This window comes from Ascaphus truei, chromosome 1 (genome assembly GCF_040206685.1).
Source record: "Ascaphus truei isolate aAscTru1 chromosome 1, aAscTru1.hap1, whole genome shotgun sequence".
Lineage (NCBI taxonomy): Eukaryota > Metazoa > Chordata > Amphibia > Anura > Ascaphidae > Ascaphus > Ascaphus truei.
This window is the reverse complement of record NC_134483.1, coordinates 7,471,349-7,491,317: the sequence shown is the minus strand read 5'-3', so window position 1 is coordinate 7,491,317 and position 19,969 is coordinate 7,471,349. Positions and strand designations below refer to the sequence as shown.

At 50.1% G+C, this 19,969-nt stretch overlaps 1 protein-coding gene across 9 annotated transcripts in view; it reads left to right on the top strand.

Moving 5' to 3' along the window:
- Nucleotides 1-19,969, top strand: part of UNC13B (unc-13 homolog B) — a 565,224-nt gene that overhangs the window by 507,847 nt on the left and 37,408 nt on the right. For all 9 annotated transcript variants that reach the window (XM_075579702.1, XM_075580181.1, XM_075580121.1 and 6 more), the window contains 2 exons: nucleotides 8,754-8,834; nucleotides 10,086-10,233. In XM_075579702.1, coding sequence (XP_075435817.1) covers nucleotides 8,754-8,834; nucleotides 10,086-10,233 — 229 coding nt within the window. The remainder of the gene's footprint in view (nucleotides 1-8,753; nucleotides 8,835-10,085; nucleotides 10,234-19,969) is intronic.

Sequence of the window (19,969 nt, the reverse complement as noted above, 5' to 3'; positions counted from 1 at the left end):
ATACAGAAGGAGCGTGTGAATTACTATTTGGCACACTATCGCCGAAAGAAACCTTTATATGTACAATCCATTTGTACTTATTGTGAGTACATCTCCTATTTCTCTACATGAGATAAATTATCTGTTTTGCAACCTAGACTATTAGGCTGTTTTGTCTCTTTATTGCATGTATCATATTGGGATTTGAGCATCAACTCTGCCGAAATAGTCCCTCTGCAAGAGAATCTATCTGGGCCATTTTACATCAAGAGAAAAGCAACCTATCTCCATACTTTCTGACTGAGTCAGATCACTGCGATATTATTTTTACTTTGTTGTAAGTAGGAAATCTCAAAGAGCCAAGTTTCTCATCTAGCCCTTATTGCACTAATATACTGCACAATTATTCTTTTTGTTTTCTTTATTCACATGATATGTTCCTGATCTGATCGCTCCCTTCCCACCCCAAACCAAGACGTAATCCAATAAATAACAGATAATATAAATAACAGATCATGGGAATAAGTGCTTTAGACATTAAGGAAGAGGAGTCCCTGCTCCGAGGAGCTTACAGTCTAATTCCTTGTGTATCTCTTCTTGTTGTACGTGGGTTTACCTAAATAAATGCAATTTGTTTTTACTATCTTGTTCTGCCTAATGAATGATCCCGGCAATCTATAAATGGTGATAAAAGTACCTGGTCTCCCATGACAGGATTTTTTCTGGTGGTAGTCGTGGGATCATTCGGCTTTGGACTATAAATTCCGGTGGGGGTTTATAGTACAAAGAGGAGCTCATAGATTGTGAGCTCCCAAATCAAGTACTTTTGAGAACCAAACCGATTTCGAGCTTTAGGGGGTTAGGCAACCAGGTAGGTATATAGATGAATATGGTATCTATGTGGAGCCTATGAACTCGGGTTTTGGAAGGTAATTGCTGCAGTTCATGTTCATAAGTGGAGAGCAGGGGGAGACATCTAGAGGGAATATATTAGGCAAATGCCCTTACCCATGTCTCCTGATTTGCTGGTATAGAGTAGCTTGTACTCACTAGTGTTCCCCGTCCTGCAGCTCCTTGAGACTGGCGCTGGCTGTACAGACGCTGCTTGACTGCATGTATTCTCCACTGTACCCCCGATGGCGTCCCTTCGATCAGGTAGGTTTACAGAACAAAAATCAATCACGGTGACTGCAGCTCCATGAACAAAAATAGGGAAAACTCACCAGCAGGAAGTAACTAAAAACACTTTACTAGAACTACCTTTTTTCTGTTCACATATGTTTTTTATGTAATTCTAATAAAGTGTTTTTAGTTACTTCCTGCTGGCGAGTTTTCCCTATTTTTGTTCATGGAGCTGCAGTCGCCTTGATTGATTTTTGTTCTGTCCCAAAACCAGTAGTACACATACATATGATTTACACAGGGCAGGAGAAAGTACACTGTTCTTGTCTCTTTAGCTTAGTGCCCAAAGGAGATGTCAGCGGTCAGGACGGTTTCGGTCCTGGGATCGCCTGAGAATCGTCACTCTGTGTGAGAGTTACGGGCTACCGACAGACGGTCCGGCTAAGACGCAACTCGAGGAGGATCTGGAGCTCCACGGAGCCGGACTGGCTTGCCCTCTGGATATGGAGGCAACCGTGGACGAGGGTGAGGATGAGCCTGTGGTCCTACCTGCGGTAACCCCGGTGGCTGCTGCTGTCCCTGCTGCAGATCTGACGGCTCTCATTATAACCACGCCTGTTGGAGCCACCTTTGAGCAAAAATTGCAGCTGATCGCGGCTGCCCAAGGTGCTCAGATGGCTCGTCCCAGTCGGAACCCCGACCAGCCCAGACCCCCGTGGGTGTCTCATCACAGTCTTTGCAAATGTGTGGATAGTACAGACGACATCGATGGCTATCTAAAGGTCTTTGAGGACCAGTGCGGACGGTTCCGTCTCCCACCCCGAGACTGGGTGGTTTTACTTGACCAGTATGACCTCAATCCGGAGGCTTATCGGAGACTGTTCAGTTCGGGGGACAAGACTGGCTGTGACACTCACTTGGAATTTGTGGGCAGGTTAGCCAAGCACGGTACCCAGTGGGTCGAAGGGTATGGGGCCATGGATCTCATCTTCAAGGAGCAGTTTCTGCAGAAGTGTACGCCTGAGGTCCGAGAGTGGGTCATTGACAAATACCCGTGACCTACATTGCGGCTGCCAGACTCGCGGACGAGCATGTGACTCCTCGCCCACAACTTGCCAAGCGGGCACACGCCCCTGCCGGGAATGTCCCCCCCAAGGCAGCCCAGGCTGCTCACCCTACCCCGACCTGGAAACCCAAACCTCCAGCAGGAGGAACTGCAGCAAAGACCACTGAATTTGTGCATGAGCGGAGATGCTTTCCGTACCACCGGACCGGGCATATCAAGCCAGATTGTCCCGATCTGCAACGTTCCAGCAACCCCCCTCTGGGGCAACGTATCCAAGCGGCAAAGGCGATCGCCTACGTGGGACTTGTACCCACAGAGGAGCAGCCAGCAGCCGTCCAACAGGTACAGCGGAGGACCCAGGCGGCGGTCCCTACACCATCTACAGTCAGCACAGCGGGGGAAACATATGCATCAAGTTGCAGCAATTGGGCTGCTGGTAAACGACGTCCGGAGGAAGCATTTGCGTCTGGTGACCATTGGAGATAGACTCCGGTGCTACAATTACTCTGGTGCGACCTGATATGGTTAGCCATGGGGATCTGCTCCCTGGACTGGGGATGCAGGTCAATATTGCAAGACGGGGAACCTATGTCAAACCAGGTCACCCGGGTGTTTCTTGACTGGGTTGCCGGTTGAGGAGTGAGAGATGTGGGTGTTTTGACAGGGTTGGATACCGAGATGCTACTCGGTAACGACCTAGGGCACCTCATCTGCTCTTTTGCAAGTGAAGATGCTCCAGTGGCTGCGGTCACCAGGTGCCAAAGTCGAGCCCTCGCCCAGACAGGGGAGCCTTTGGTACCCCTGCCCACTGAGGTAATCAGCGTCGTCCTGCATTTGAGACCACTGAATCCTGAGGTCTCCGTGGAGACCAGGAAGGTAAGCCAGACCGAGTCGACACTATGTCCTGACATCCCTGCCAACGTCCCTGTTTCCCCATCCCCTGACTTAGTGACTAGGAACGAGTGGCCGGAGCTAAGTGCCAGGTTCAGAGAAGCAGTGCGGTACGATCCCAGCTTAGAGGGCATGAGACCTCGGGCGTCCGAGTCTGTCTCTCAGAGTGGGTCGGATTGGTATCTCTGGCACCTCGGGCTCCTGTACAGAGAGCATGCCCCTGATGCTCCAGACAGAGTATGGACAGGTAGAAGACAGCTAGCGGTACCCAGGGAGTATAGGCAGCAGTTGTTGCAGGTAGCCCATTCCATCCCACTAGCAGGACATCAGGGGGTCACACGCACCAGAACCCGGCTATTGCAGCATTTTTACTGTCCGGGGGCATCTACGGCAGTAGACCGGGACTGGACCGGGGATGCAGGTCACTATGCCAGACGGGGACCTATGTCTATCCAGGTCACCCGGGTGTTCCTTGACTGGGTTGCCGGTCGAGGAGTGAGAGATGTGGGTGTTTTGACAGGGTTGGATACCGAGATGCTACTCGGTAACGGGGCATCTATGGCAGTAGCAGATTTTTGCCGCTCCTGTGATGCCTGCCAGCGAGTAGGCAAGCCGGGCAACCGTGTGAAGGTCCCCTGAAGCCACTCTCGGTGATTGGTGAACCTTTCCAGAGGGTAGCAGTCGACATAGTGGGACCCCTTTGTGTCCCTAGCTGGACGGGAAAGCGTTACATCCTCACGGTGGTAGATTTTGAGGCCAAGTATCCTGAGGCTGTGGCACTTTAATCTATTGAGGCTAGAAAGGTAGCTGAAGCGTTAATAGGGATATTTACTAGAGTAGGTAACCAAGTGAAATCCTAACCGATCAAGTGGTGCAATTCATGTCTGAATTGCTTCAGTGTCTCTGGGCTACGTGCGGGGTGACAGCCCTCCGCACTGCCCCTTACTACCCCCAGACAAATGGACTGTGTGAGCGGTTCAATGGTACCCTGAAGCAGATGCTGCAAGCCTTTGTAGAAGCTGAACAGAAAGACTGGGAGATTCATTTACAGCACTTGCTGTTTGCAAACCGAGAGGAACCGCAAGAATCTACCGGGTTCTCACCTTTTGAGATTCCATATGGTCACAGGGTCCGTGGACCGCTTGACCTGTTCCGTCAAGGATGGGAAGGGGAGACTACTGATACTGATGCTTCTGTGCTACAGTATGTGGTAGAGCTCAGGGACCGGTTAGAGATGCTTTTGGGGTTAGCACAGGCTAACCTGGAGGATGCTCAGACCAAGCAGAAGCGTTAGAATGACAAAAATGCCCGCAGCAGAGAGTTCATCCCTGGGCAGCAAGTGCTTGTTCTGAAGCCCACTCAGCAGAACAAACTCATGGCTGCCTGGGCTGGCCCATATACGGTACTCCGGCGGATGAACGAGTGCAACTATGGTGTACAGTTAGATGAGGAGACAAGTAGATACAGAACCTACCATATAAATATGTTGAAAGCATATTTTGTGAGTGAGCCATCAGTGCTGGCTATCTGTAGCCCACCGATGGGGGACCCGGTGAGCCAAGCTCTGCCCAATCTCCTACGGGAGTCTAGGAAGGGAGGCAGCGTAGAGCAGGTAGAGATAGGTCCCCAGGTCGAAGCACCCCGGCGGGTGCAGGCACAGGCTATGTTAGAGCAGTACAAAGTTCTGTTCACGGACAAGTTGGGCAGGACCCATATTACTGATCACCCAGTCCACACCGGGGATCAGAGACCTCTGCGTAAGCATGCCTACCAGGTTTCAACAGAGGTGACGGGTAGCATAGAGAGGGAGGTAGAAGAGATGCTGGCCCTAGGGGTAATTGTACCATCTCAGAGTCCTTGGGCTTCCCTGGTAGACGAAGTACCTAAGAAGGACGGGACCACTCGGTTCTGTGTGGACTACCGGCAGCTCAATGCTCAGACGGTGTCGGATGTCTATCCCATGCCCCGCATGGACGAGCTATTAGATGAGGTTGCGGGGGCAAGGTATCTGACAACCATGGATTTGTCCAGGGGGTACTGGCAAATCCCTTTGACCCAGGAGGCACAGGAGAAGTCAGCTTTCATCACTCCGAGTGGCTTATATTAATTTTTAGTTATGCTATTCGGGATGAAGAATGCCCCGCCACCTTCCAACGCCTAGTCAATAGGTTACTGGAAGGCATGCAAAGTTTTGCAAGGGCATACCTGGACAACATTGCTGTGTTTAGTAACTCCTGGGAGTAACATTTCTTACACGTAGAAGCGGTACTGAAGCAGATTAGGGAAGCAGGGCTGACACTTAAACCATCAAAGTGTCTAGTCGGGATGGCAGAGGTACTGTACCTCGGGCACAGAGTAGGGGGAGGGCATCTCAAGCCAGAGCCGGCTGAGGTAGAGGTAATCATCGAGTGGCCAGTGCCCCGAACCAAGAAGCAAGTTATGACTTTTTTAGGCACTGCTGGCTACTACAGAAAATGTATCCCCTAGTACATTGCCCTGGCCAAACTCCTGACTGACGTGACCCAGAAGAAACTCTTGGTTCTGGTTGTCTGGTCTCCCGCTTGTGAGTAGGCATTCCGGGCTCTTAAATCTGCCGTGGCTAGTGCTCCCACCCAGTCAGCACCCGATTACAGCAAGCAATTCCAGGTACAGACTGATGCCTCGGACAATGGTGTCAGCGCTATGCTGAGCCAGGTAGGCGAGGATGGGGGAAAGCACCCGATTGTCTACCTGAATCGCAAGCTGCTTCCTCTGGAAGTAGCTTATGGCGCCATTGAAAAAGAGTGCCTCGCAATTCTGTGAGCATTCAAGAAGCTCGAGCCCTTCCTGTATGGCAGGGCTTTCACAGTCATCACGGATCACAGTCCACTGTGTTGGCTACGGAGGGTGGCGGGGGAGAACGGGAAATTGCTACACTGGAGTCTTGCTTTGCAAGAATTTGACTTCACAATTCAGCATACTGTAAGAAGGGCAGTGAACATGGCAATGCTGATGGACTCTCCCGACAGGACATTCCCAGTGACCAACGTGCTTCCAGGCTTGAGGAACCAACGGATGCGGTGGTCACCCTAGAGCCTTCGTCTTAAGGGGGGGGGGGGGTGACAGGCAAGGGTAGCCAGGCTTCATAATAAAGGTTAAGCGCTCTGGTTGCCCTTGGCTCCCGTGGGTCCCTGGCAGCTCCCCAGCACCAAAAGCCAGGAGCCAGGTATGAAAAGTAAAGTGACCCCTGCTTTTCCACTTTCCACGTTCCCTTTACCCCAGACTCCTGAAACTTCCTGGGTGTAAGTTTTAGGTGGGATATTTGGGTGAGAATGCAAAGGTTTTGTTTGCCGGAGTTCAGGTTCCGGTGCTACCGGCGGTACCTTCATTCTACCCGGCGTGCAGGCACTATTTGCAGGTATGCGAGTGGAATTACACCGGGGCTGTCCAGGGTCCCCCAGACTCCTGAGTTTCGAGCCCCGATAACCCAGTCCTAAGTCCCTACATTCATGAGTCTCCCCAATGCCCCCCATGTATTAAAGTATGTTTTATGATGTTTGATACATTTCTTATAAGGCTCTGTGCAGCTTGCCTGGGCATCTAGTTTAGGTACCAGCAAGTGTGCATAGGGTCCGTAGTTCAAAGAGGAGAGGATGTCCAGAGGTGTGTAAATGTTTGGTTAGCGAGGAAACGGCGAATGGCCAAGTCCGGACTACAAAGGGCACTCCGTGGGGACACGTTTTGTAGTTTCCAGACTTGGTAGAGCCGGCCCTGCAGGTGGCAATGAGTTAGCCAAGGAGGATGCAGCCATAGAGTCTGCTCTCCTTTAGACTAAAATCATATTTCCCGCGCACCTTGCATTTCGAGCCTGTTGGGCACGCATACTCCTCTGACGTCAGCCGGGGTCGAGCTCCTCTTTCTATTGGCTGACGGGGAGGAACTCCCACGCTCCGATTGGCTGCTCCTTCCCCCTCCGTTCTGGGGATAGCCCAGCGGAGTGTATGTAAGGTGCTGACCAAGAGAGGGAGCAAGTCTATCTCAGCCAACCAATGAGGTGACTCGAAGCTTGGCGGGCTGTTCAAAGTTACTCTGTACGAAATAACAGAGTGACCGGCTTCGTTTGGAAGCCTGGAAAGTCTGCCTCGCAGAGACTACGTTCCATCTATTGCGCCCAAGTTCTCTAGATCGAACAGAGCAGTCGCGGCTAAGGACTGAAGCCGAAAAGAGGACCAGGAGAACCGGGTGTATATCCCGGTCAGGGTAAGCTTATCCAAGCGAGCGCCCTGCACCTAGGAAAGCCTAGATTTCCCCCCAGTAAGTGTGTTTTTAACTGTTCCTTGTGTATTTCTTCTTGTTGTAAAAAATACAAAATAACTCCAGGGAAGACGCAAAGTCCCTTGTTTAACGTCAAATACATGCAATTTGTTTTTACTATCTTGTGCTTCCTAATGAATGATCCCGGTAATATATAAATGGTGATAAAAGTACCTGGTCTTCCGTGGCAGTGAGCACCAAGTTTAACCGTTTCCAGTAAATAAACTTTGGGCCAGATACCAAGCAATTAGAATAGAGTAAAAAAGGTTTCTGTGCTGAATGACCTTCATACGGCTCATTTTAGTCATCTATTTTAGTGGGGTTTTCAAGGCTTGATTTTTACTCTTGTGGATCATAACGTCTGGTAAACGCAGAATGCACAAACCTGCCTGGAAATAAGTTCCTATTAATTGGGGTTCAGCAATCACTGGCTTTATTACCCAAAGCTGCACACTGCACCGAACGTTATATATATATATATATACATATATATCTATCTATATATCGGAAGTCCGCACTGTCCCATGAAATAACACTGCAAATGCTCGTGCTCGGACGGCAGGAGAGCTCCACAGTCTCCTACAATGTGAGCTCCCAGAAGTGGGCTCACGGTACAAGACAAACGAAGAGCGGAGAAAGCGCACTGAGTTGCAGAAATATCCATTTATATTGGTAGGAAAAGTCCCACAATGTGGACTTGCAATGGTACAATCCAGGAAATGTAAAACAATGTGAACTTGCTAAACTAGCTGTGGTGTTTGGAGGAGTAACCGGGAGATGCGGAGGCAGAATCAGACGTGTAGATGGAACAGGTTCAGACCCGCAATGCTGCGCCGATCGCGTCCTCCTCTCTCCAACCGGTATACCTCTTTAGCCAATAGTTCACGTAGAAGCCCCTCGTGACCTCAACGCGTTTCACACTGCGTGCTTCGTCAGGAGTCCTGACGAATCACGCAGTGCGAAACGCGTTGAGGTCATGAGGGGCTAATAACTATAAATATATATATATATGCCTTTGGGAGCCAGTGTACTGCTTTGAATTTTGTTGTTGACCCGTTTGGCAGTGAGTAGGTTAAACTGGACAAACTTCTTCAATGGTAATAAAACAACAAGAAATTCCTAGGTGGATATCAGTAGTACAGGGAGGCAAATCTATTCTCTACAATACTTTACATCATCATTTCCATAGGGACGGTCACATATCGATGCCGGTACCGGATCTCCTAACTTCCAAGCTCCTTCATGCTCTCTCTCATCCTTCTGCTGTCCCATTACCCTGCCTGGTGGCTTCAGAACCCTTCGTAGATGAGCTGTTCGCTGTTGGTCAGTCCAGCGCTCTGCTTGTGGGGCTGTAGCTTATCACGGTCTCTGATGTTCACACTGATTTTTATTGGTTTTCCAGGATCACATGGTGAGGGAAGAGACGCGGAGTCTGACACCAAAGCAGTGCGCGGTGATGGACCTGGCGTTGGATACCATTAAGGTATGTTGTGCTTCACAGAGATACACGGCTGAGGGGGGCACCGACAAGCCCCCATTCATTTACAGATAATCCACACACACTTGTGGCTGTTTGTACAGGCTGTGTTTGCTGAGTATCATCACACAATCTTGGTCTAAAAGGAACTATGAAGTGGTATATTTAAGAGTACACAAGATCTTTATATGTATACAAAGTAATAGGTTTTACTTGATCCCCCCCAAAATACATACTATAACAATGTGTGTACCAGTAAAGAGAGAAAACAAAAACTCTGCTTTTAAACATTCTTCCACACTGACGTATTTCTCAAGGACAATAAAAGCCGTTACTTTTTATATAGATAAATAATTCTGTTGTTAGGAGCACCTTTTCACACGTCAGACTTCTGAGATCAGAACATGTCTATATCTGCGTTGAGCATGTGATAAGTGTTTCCCGAATAGTCTGTGTTCTCTTCCCTCTTAGCGAGTGGAGATGATGATAATGATGATGATGATGATGATGATGATTGGGGGGAGTAATGAGACTGCATCCAGAAGGGAAGACTTGGGAATGAGTGGAGCGTTCTCCGTCACTTTGGGGAGCAGCCTTACAATCGATTGTTCTAGATCAGACTCCCAACTCCAGCAGTGCAGGATTAAAGGCTCTCCTCTCATTAGCACAGGTGGCCCAGTCATTTTGACTGAACCCCCTGTGCTCCAGCAGGGGTATACTTTAAACATGCACTGTTAGTGGTCCCTGAGGGCTGGAATTGGAAACCTCTGTTCTAGATTATCCCATTATTCTCAGCTGATTTCAGTTTTATTTTGTCTTTACAAAAGCTGTCTGCTTACAATCCGCCTCAGTGAACGGTTTGCCCTTTCTGGGGAAACTCACACATGTGGTCACATACATTTTGATATTTAATGCTTTTTTTCCCCCCCTTTACACTGTGTTTCTTTTGGTTTGATGTCCCATTTGGCTCTGCACCAGAATGACAAGGAAACCCCTTAGATCCTCATTATTCCACCACCTGTCCTGAATTTGTTGGAATCTCCCAATCCAAGCTGGTTGATAAGCAAAATGTCCAATCTGTCAATGGTGTTTGAGTTCAGTAGCAGGCTGGTTTGTACTACAAGTGTACAGTGAGATGAGTAAGAAAGCAACGAGTTAGAAGCCAATCCCCACAATGCATAGCACACATTTCCCACCAGAACCCTTCCCTGGGGACTGCCCCTACTATTAACTCTGAGATCTCTCTGACCCCTACAGCAATACTTCCACGCGGGTGGGAACGGCCTGAAGAAGGCCTTCCTGGAGAAGAGTTCGGAACTGCAGTCTCTGCGCTATGCACTGTCCCTGTACACACAGACCACAGACACACTCATCAAAACCTTTGTGCAGACGCAGACCGCACAGGGTAAGTTCTGAGGAGACCCAAAGGGACTGATGTATAGGGAGCTGCTCCGCTGTTACCTTCAGTCCTGGAGAGGTCTGTGACGCATGGCAGCGGGCAAACCATATTTAACATATGTTTAATGCTAAGGTTATTGCCAGCTTAAAACGAATGACTTAAATTAATAGAGGAAAATAAATCAATAAATATATGTATGGATATCATGTATGCATAAAGTAACTCCCACATCCTTTACACATGATGCTGAAGAAAGAAGGTTGATGTACAGATGTAGCACCCGTTTTGCTAGTCCCTGGCATCCAGTAACATGTGCACTTAAACAAACTAATGATGCAATTGGTATAATGTTTTGTGTAATTCCCTTTTGGGAATTGGGACTCTGTGCGCAATTTGAATCGCCACGAGCCACTATTGAGAATGATAGTTTACAGAGTTAATGTAGCTTAAGTGAAGGGCTTGAGTAGTCGTTGAGCTAGAGTCACTGAAGCCCTACACTTATACTACTGTAACCCTGCAAACTACCATCTCAATGAGGACTCCGAGGTCTCATGGCTGCACAAACTGTGCATTGATGGAGTCCTTATTCCCCGCAGTATCGCACGTAGATTGTGGAACCGTCATAAGGGGTTTTTTTGTTTAATGCTTTTAAAGCCCTTGAGCAGTTAAAAAAAAATGCAACGATTCGCTGAAAAGTGCGACTGCTTTTGAAACCAGCTCTGCTACTCCTGTAAAGCACCTGCATGCACGGAGACATTTAACTTTCTCTTTACAGAAGCCTGGCCATTGGTGAGCATGACAATTAGCCATCTATTGGTCTCATTCACTGAGCCTTACAAAGGAATGAGCCATATGGTGCCTTTTAGTTTAGCACCACTCACATGCTTACTTTAAGCCTGAGGTCTCCACTTGTTGTGTTGTGGTTCCCTCTGGTGGTGACTCGGCAGTACTGATCCTAGATGCACGCTCCCGCTCACTTTCCCTGCAGGAAGTTTCCATATGCTCAATCCTCTCACTTTCCCGGCAGGAAGTTCCCATGTGCTCAGCCCTCTCACTTTCCCTGCACGAAGTTCCATGTGCTCAGTCCTCTCACTTTCCCTGCAGGAAGTTTCCATGTGCTCAGTCCTCTCACTTTCCCTGCAGGAAGTTTCCATGTGCTCAGTCCTCTCACTTTCACTGCAGGAAGTTTCCATGTGCTCAGTCTTCTCACATTACCTGCAGGAAGTTCCCATGTGCTCAGTCCTCTCACTTTACCCGCAGGAAGTTCCCATGTGCTCAGTCCTCTCACTTTCCCTGCAGGAAGTTCCCATGTGCTCAGTCCTCTCACTTTCGCGGCAGGAAGTTTCCATGTGCTCAGTCCTCTCACTTTCCCTGCAGGAAGTTCCCATGTGCTCAGTCCTCTCACATTACTGGCAGGAAGTTCCCATGTGCTCAGTCCTCTCACTTTACCTGCAGGAAGTTCCCATGTGCTCAGTCCTCTCACTTTACCCGCTGGAAGTTTCCATGTGCTCAGTCCTCTCACATTACCTGCAGGAAGTTCCCATGTGCTCAGTCCTCTCACATTACCTGCAGGAAGTTTCCATGTGCTCAGTTCTCTCACATTACCTGCAGGAAGTTTCCATGTGCTCAGTCCTCTCACTTTCCCGGCAGGAAGTTTCCATGTGCATGGCACTCTCACATTACCTGCAGGAAGTTTCCATGTGCTCAGTCCTCTCACTTTTCCGGCAGGAAGTTCCCATGTGCTCAGTCCTCTCACATTACCTGCAGGAAGTTTCCATGTGCTCAGTCCTCTCACTTTCCCTGCAGGAAGTTTCCATGTGCTCAGTCCTCTCACATTACCTGCAGGAAGTTCCCATGTGCTCAGTCCTCTCAATTTCCCTGCAGGAAGTTCCCATGTGCTCAGTCCCCTCACTTTCCCTGCAGGAAGTTTCCATATGCTCAGCCCTCTCACTTTCACTGCAGGAAGTTTCCATGTGCTCAGTCCCCTCACTTTCCCGGCAGGAAGTTTCCATGTGCTCAGCCCTCTCACTTTCCCGGCAGGAAGTTTCCATGTGCTCAGTCCTCTCACTTTCCCGGCAGGAAGTTTCCATGTGCTCAGTCCTCTCACTTTACCTGCAGGAAGCTTCCAGGTGCTCAGTCCCCTCACTTTCCCGGCAGGAAGTTCCCATATGCTCAATTCTCTCACTTTCCCTGCAGGAAGTTCCCATGTGCTCAGTCCTCTCACTTTACCTGCAGGAAGTTCCCATGTGCTCAGTCCCCTCACTTTCCCGGCAGGAAGTTTCCATGTGCTCAGTCCTCTCACATTCCCGGCAGGAAGTTTCCATGTGCTCAGTCCTCTCACTTTCCCGGCAGGAAGTTCCCATGTGCTCAGTTCTCTCACTTTACCTGCAGGAAGTTTCCATGTGCTCAGTCCTCTCACTTTCCCTGCAGGAAGTTTCCATGTGCTCAGTCCCCTCACTTTCCCGGCAGGAAGTTTCCATGTGCTCAGTCCCCTCACTTTCCCGGCAGGAAGTTTCCATGTGCTCAGCCCTCTCACTTTCCCAGCAGGAAGTTCCCATGTGCTCAGTCCTCTCACTTTCCCGGCAGGAAGTTTCCATGTGCTCAGTCCCCTCACTTTCCCTGCAGGAAGTTTCCATGTGCTCAGCCCTCTCACTTTCACTGCAGGAAGTTTCCATGTGCTCAGTCCTCTCACTTTCCCGGCAGGAAGTTTCCATGTGCTCAGTCCCCTCACTTTCCCTGCAGGAAGTTTCCATGTTCTCAGCCCTCTCACTTTCACTGCAGGAAGTTTCCATGTGCTCAGTCCTCTCACATTACCGGCAGGAAGTTTCCATGTGTATGGCGCTCTCACTTTCCCGGCAGGAAGTTCCCATGTGCTCAGTCCTCTCACTTTCCCTGCAGGAAGTTCCCATGTGCTAAGTACTCTCACTTTCCATGCAGGAAGTTCCCATGTGCTCAGTCCTCTCACTTTCCCTGCAGGAAGTTTCCATGTGCTCAGTCCTCTCACTTTCCATGCAGGAAGTTTCCATGTGCTCAGTCCTCTCACTTTCCCTGCAGGAAGTTTCCATGTGCTCAGTCCTCTCACTTTCCCGGCAGGAAGTTCCCATGTGCTCAGTCCTCTCACTTTCCCTGCAGGAAGTTCCCATGTGCTCAGTCCCCTCACTTTCCCTGCAGGAAGTTTCCATGTGCTCAGTCCTCTCACTTTCCCTGCAGGAAGTTCCCATGTGCTCAGTCCTCTCACTTTCCCTGCAGGAAGTTCCCATGTGCTCAGTCCCCTCACTTTCCCTGCAGGAAGTTCCCATGTGCTCAGTCCTCTCACTTTCACTGCAGGAAGTTCCCATGTGCTCAGTCCTCTCACTTTCCCTGCAGGAAGTTCCCATGTGCTCAGTCCTCTCACTTTCCCTGCAGGAAGTTTCCATGTGCTCAGTCCTCTCACTTTCCCTGCAGGAAGTTTCCATGTGCTCAGTCCTCTCACTTTCCCTGCAGGAAGTTTCCATGTGCTCAGTCCTCTCACTTTCACGGTAGGAAGTTTCCATGTGCTCAGTCCTCTCACATTACCTGCAGGAAGTTTCCATGTGCTCAGTCCTCTCACTTTCACTGCAGGAAGTTCCCATGTGCTCAGTCCTCTCACATTACCTGCAGGAAGTTTCCATGTGCTCAGTCCTCTCACTTTCACTGCAGGAAGTTTCCATGTGCTCAGTCCCCTCACTTTCCCGGCAAGAAGTTCCCATGTGCTCAGTCTTCTCACATTACCTGCAGGAAGTTTCCATGTGCTCAGTCCTCTCACATTACCTGCAGGAAGTTTCCATGTGCTCAGTCCTCTCACATTACCTGCAGGAAGTTTCCATGTGCTCAGTCCTCTCACTTTCACTGCAGGAAGTTTCCATGTGCTCAGTCCCCTCACTTTCCCGGCAAGAAGTTCCCATGTGCTCAGTCTTCTCACATTACCTGCAGGAAGTTTCCATGTGCTCAGCCCTCTCACTTTCCCGGCAGGAAGTTTCCATGTGCTCAGTCCTCTCACTTTCACGGTAGGAAGTTTCCATGTGCTCAGTCCTCTCACTTTCACGGTAGGAAGTTCCCATGTGCTCAGTCCTCTCACATTACCGGCAGGAAGTTTCCATGTGCTCAGTCCTCTCACTTTCACTGCAGGAAGTTCCCATGTGCTCAGTCCTCTCACTTTCACTGCAGGAAGTTCCCATGTGCTCAGTCCTCTCACTTTCACTGCAGGAAGTTCCCATGTGCTCAGCCCTCTCACTTTCCCGGCAGGAAGTTTCCATGTGCTCAGTCCTCTCACTTTCACGGTAGGAAGTTTCCATGTGCTCAGTCATCTCACTTTCACGGTAGGAAGTTCCTATGTGCTCAGTCCTCTCACATTACCGGCAGGAAGTTTCCATGTGCTCAGTCCTCTCACTTTCACTGCAGGAAGTTCCCATGTGCTCAGTCCTCTCACTTTCACTGCAGGAAGTTCCCATGTGCTCAGTCCTCTCACTTTCCCGGCAGGAAGTTTCCATGTGCTCAGTCCTCTCACTTTCACGGTAGGAAGTTCCCATGTGCTCAGTTCTCTCACATTACCTGCAGGAAGTTTCCATGTGCTCAGTCCTCTCACTTTCACTGCAGGAAGTTCCCATGTGCTCAGTCCTCTCACTTTCACTGCAGGAAGTTCCCATGTGCTCAGTCCTCTCACATTACCGGCAGGAAGTTTCCATGTGTATGGCGCTCTCACTTTCCCGGCAGGAAGTTCCCATGTGCTCAGTCCTCTCACTTTCCCTGCAGGAAGTTCCCATGTGCTCAGTCCTCTCACTTTCCCTGCAGGAAGTTTCCATGTGCTCAGTCCTCTCACTTTCACGGTAGGAAGTTTCCATGTGCTCAGTCCTCTCACATTACCTGCAGGAAGTTTCCATGTGCTCAGTCCTCTCACTTTCACTGCAGGAAGTTCCCATGTGCTCAGTCCTCTCACATTACCTGCAGGAAGTTTCCATGTGCTCAGTCCTCTCACTTTCACTGCAGGAAGTTTCCATGTGCTCAGTCCCCTCACTTTCCCGGCAAGAAGTTCCCATGTGCTCAGTCTTCTCACATTACCTGCAGGAAGTTTCCATGTGCTCAGTCCTCTCACATTACCTGCAGGAAGTTTCCATGTGCTCAGTCCTCTCACATTACCTGCAGGAAGTTTCCATGTGCTCAGTCCTCTCACTTTCACTGCAGGAAGTTTCCATGTGCTCAGTCCCCTCACTTTCCCGGCAAGAAGTTCCCATGTGCTCAGTCTTCTCACATTACCTGCAGGAAGTTTCCATGTGCTCAGCCCTCTCACTTTCCCGGCAGGAAGTTTCCATGTGCTCAGTCCTCTCACTTTCACGGTAGGAAGTTTCCATGTGCTCAGTCCTCTCACTTTCACGGTAGGAAGTTCCCATGTGCTCAGTCCTCTCACATTACCGGCAGGAAGTTTCCATGTGCTCAGTCCTCTCACTTTCACTGCAGGAAGTTCCCATGTGCTCAGTCCTCTCACTTTCACTGCAGGAAGTTCCCATGTGCTCAGTCCTCTCACTTTCACTGCAGGAAGTTCCCATGTGCTCAGCCCTCTCACTTTCCCGGCAGGAAGTTTCCATGTGCTCAGTCCTCTCACTTTCACGGTAGGAAGTTTCCATGTGCTCAGTCATCTCACTTTCACGGTAGGAAGTTCCTATGTGCTCAGTCCTCTCACATTACCGGCAGGAAGTTTCCATGTGCTCAGTCCTCTCACTTTCACTGCAGGAAGTTCCCATGTGCTCAGTCCTCTCACTTTCACTGCAGGAAGTTCCCATGTGCTCAGTCCTCTCACTTTCCCGGCAGGAAGTTTCCATGTGCTCAGTCCTCTCACTTTCACGGTAGGAAGTTCCCATGTGCTCAGTTCTCTCACATTACCTGCAGGAAGTTTCCATGTGCTCAGTCCTCTCACTTTCACTGCAGGAAGTTCCCATGTGCTCAGTCCTCTCACTTTCACTGCAGGAAGTTCCCATGTGCTCAGTCCTCTCACATTACCGGCAGGAAGTTTCCATGTGTATGGCGCTCTCACTTTCCCGGCAGGAAGTTCCCATGTGCTCAGTCCTCTCACTTTCCCTGCAGGAAGTTCCCATGTGCTAAGTACTCTCACTTTCCATGCAGGAAGTTCCCATGTGCTCAGTCCTCTCACTTTCCCTGCAGGAAGTTTCCATGTGCTCAGTCCTCTCACTTTCCCTGCAGGAAGTTTCCATGTGCTCAGTCCTCTCACTTTCCCGGCAGGAAGTTCCCATGTGCTCAGTCCTCTCACTTTCCCTGCAGGAAGTTCCCATGTGCTCAGTCCCCTCACTTTCCCTGCAGGAAGTTTCCATGTGCTCAGTCCTCTCACTTTCCCTGCAGGAAGTTCCCATGTGCTCAGTCCTCTCACTTTCCCTGCAGGAAGTTCCCATGTGCTCAGTCCCCTCACTTTCCCTGCAGGAAGTTCCCATGTGCTCAGTCCTCTCACTTTCACTGCAGGAAGTTCCCATGTGCTCAGTCCTCTCACTTTCCCTGCAGGAAGTTCCCATGTGCTCAGTCCTCTCACTTTCCCTGCAGGAAGTTTCCATGTGCTCAGTCCTCTCACTTTCCCTGCAGGAAGTTTCCATGTGCTCAGTCCTCTCACTTTCCCTGCAGGAAGTTTCCATGTGCTCAGTCCTCTCACTTTCACGGTAGGAAGTTTCCATGTGCTCAGTCCTCTCACATTACCTGCAGGAAGTTTCCATGTGCTCAGTCCTCTCACTTTCACTGCAGGAAGTTCCCATGTGCTCAGTCCTCTCACATTACCTGCAGGAAGTTTCCATGTGCTCAGTCCTCTCACTTTCACTGCAGGAAGTTTCCATGTGCTCAGTCCCCTCACTTTCCCGGCAAGAAGTTCCCATGTGCTCAGTCTTCTCACATTACCTGCAGGAAGTTTCCATGTGCTCAGTCCTCTCACATTACCTGCAGGAAGTTTCCATGTGCTCAGTCCTCTCACATTACCTGCAGGAAGTTTCCATGTGCTCAGTCCTCTCACTTTCACTGCAGGAAGTTTCCATGTGCTCAGTCCCCTCACTTTCCCGGCAAGAAGTTCCCATGTGCTCAGTCTTCTCACATTACCTGCAGGAAGTTTCCATGTGCTCAGCCCTCTCACTTTCCCGGCAGGAAGTTTCCATGTGCTCAGTCCTCTCACTTTCACGGTAGGAAGTTTCCATGTGCTCAGTCCTCTCACTTTCCCTGCAGGAAGTTTCCATGTGCTCAGTCCTCTCACTTTCCCTGCAGGAAGTTTCCATGTGCTCAGTCCTCTCACTTTCACGGTAGGAAGTTTCCATGTGCTCAGTCCTCTCACATTACCTGCAGGAAGTTTCCATGTGCTCAGTCCTCTCACTTTCACTGCAGGAAGTTCCCATGTGCTCAGTCCTCTTACATTACCTGCAGGAAGTTTCCATGTGCTCAGTCCTCTCACTTTCACTGCAGGAAGTTTCCATGTGCTCAGTCCCCTCACTTTCCCGGCAAGAAGTTCCCATGTGCTCAGTCTTCTCACATTACCTGCAGGAAGTTTCCATGTGCTCAGTCCTCTCACATTACCTGCAGGAAGTTTCCATGTGCTCAGTCCTCTCACATTACCTGCAGGAAGTTTCCATGTGCTCAGTCCTCTCACTTTCACTGCAGGAAGTTTCCATGTGCTCAGTCCCCTCACTTTCCCGGCAAGAAGTTCCCATGTGCTCAGTCTTCTCACATTACCTGCAGGAAGTTTCCATGTGCTCAGCCCTCTCACTTTCCCGGCAGGAAGTTTCCATGTGCTCAGTCCTCTCACTTTCACGGTAGGAAGTTTCCATGTGCTCAGTCCTCTCACTTTCACGGTAGGAAGTTCCCATGTGCTCAGTCCTCTCACATTACCGGCAGGAAGTTTCCATGTGCTCAGTCCTCTCACTTTCACTGCAGGAAGTTCCCATGTGCTCAGTCCTCTCACTTTCACTGCAGGAAGTTCCCATGTGCTCAGTCCTCTCACTTTCACTGCAGGAAGTTCCCATGTGCTCAGCCCTCTCACTTTCCCGGCAGGAAGTTTCCATGTGCTCAGTCCTCTCACTTTCACGGTAGGAAGTTTCCATGTGCTCAGTCATCTCACTTTCACGGTAGGAAGTTCCTATGTGCTCAGTCCTCTCACATTACCGGCAGGAAGTTTCCATGTGCTCAGTCCTCTCACTTTCACTGCAGGAAGTTCCCATGTGCTCAGTCCTCTCACTTTCACTGCAGGAAGTTCCCATGTGCTCAGTCCTCTCACTTTCCCGGCAGGAAGTTTCCATGTGCTCAGTCCTCTCACTTTCACGGTAGGAAGTTCCCATGTGCTCAGTTCTCTCACATTACCTGCAGGAAGTTTCCATGTGCTCAGTCCTCTCACTTTCACTGCAGGAAGTTCCCATGTGCTCAGTCCTCTCACTTTCACTGCAGGAAGTTCCCATGTGCTCAGTCCTCTCACTTTCCCTGCAGGAAGTTTCCATGTGCTCAGTCCTCTCACTTTACCCGCAGGAAGTTTCCATGTGCTCAGCCCTCTCACTTTACCCGCAGGAAGTTTCCATGTGCTCAGTCCTCTCACTTTCCCAGCAGGAAGTTCCCATGTGTTCAGTCCTCTCACTTTCCCGGCAGGAAGTTCCCATGTGCTCAGCCCTCTCACTTTCCCTGCAGGAAGTTTCCATGTGCTCAGTCCTCTCACTTTCCCGGCAGGAAGTTTCCATGTGCTCAGTCCTCTCACATTCCCTGCAGGAAGTTCCCATGTGCTCAGTCCTCTCACTTTCCCGGCAGGAAGTTCCCATGTGCTCAGCCCTCTCACTTTCCCTGCAGGAAGTTTCCATGTGCTCAGTCCTCTCACTTTCCCGGCAGGAAGTTTCCATGTGCTCAGTCCTCTCACTTTCCCGGCAGGAAGTTCCCATGTGTTCAGTCCTCTCACTTTCCCTGCAGGAAGTTCCCATGTGCTCAGTCCCCTCACTTTCCCTGCAGGAAGTTTCCATGTGCTCAGTCCTCTCACTTTCCCTGCAGGAAGTTCCCATGTGCTCAGTCCTCTCACTTTCCCTGCAGGAAGTTCCCATGTGCTCAGTCCCCTCACTTTCCCTGCAGGAAGTTCCCATGTGCTCAGTCCTCTCACTTTCACTGCAGGAAGTTCCCATGTGCTCAGTCCTCTCACTTTCCCTGCAGGAAGTTCCCATGTGCTCAGTCCTCTCACTTTCCCTGCAGGAAGTTTCCATGTGCTCAGTCCTCTCACTTTCCCTGCAGGAAGTTTCCATGTGCTCAGTCCTCTCACTTTCCCTGCAGGAAGTTTCCATGTGCTCAGTCCTCTCACTTTCACGGTAGGAAGTTTCCATGTGCTCAGTCCTCTCACATTACCTGCAGGAAGTTTCCATGTGCTCAGTCCTCTCACTTTCACTGCAGGAAGTTCCCATGTGCTCAGTCCTCTCACATTACCTGCAGGAAGTTTCCATGTGCTCAGTCCTCTCACTTTCACTGCAGGAAGTTTCCATGTGCTCAGTCCCCTCACTTTCCCGGCAAGAAGTTCCCATGTGCTCAGTCTTCTCACATTACCTGCAGGAAGTTTCCATGTGCTCAGTCCTCTCACATTACCTGCAGGAAGTTTCCATGTGCTCAGTCCTCTCACATTACCTGCAGGAAGTTTCCATGTGCTCAGTCCTCTCACTTTCACTGCAGGAAGTTTCCATGTGCTCAGTCCCCTCACTTTCCCGGCAAGAAGTTCCCATGTGCTCAG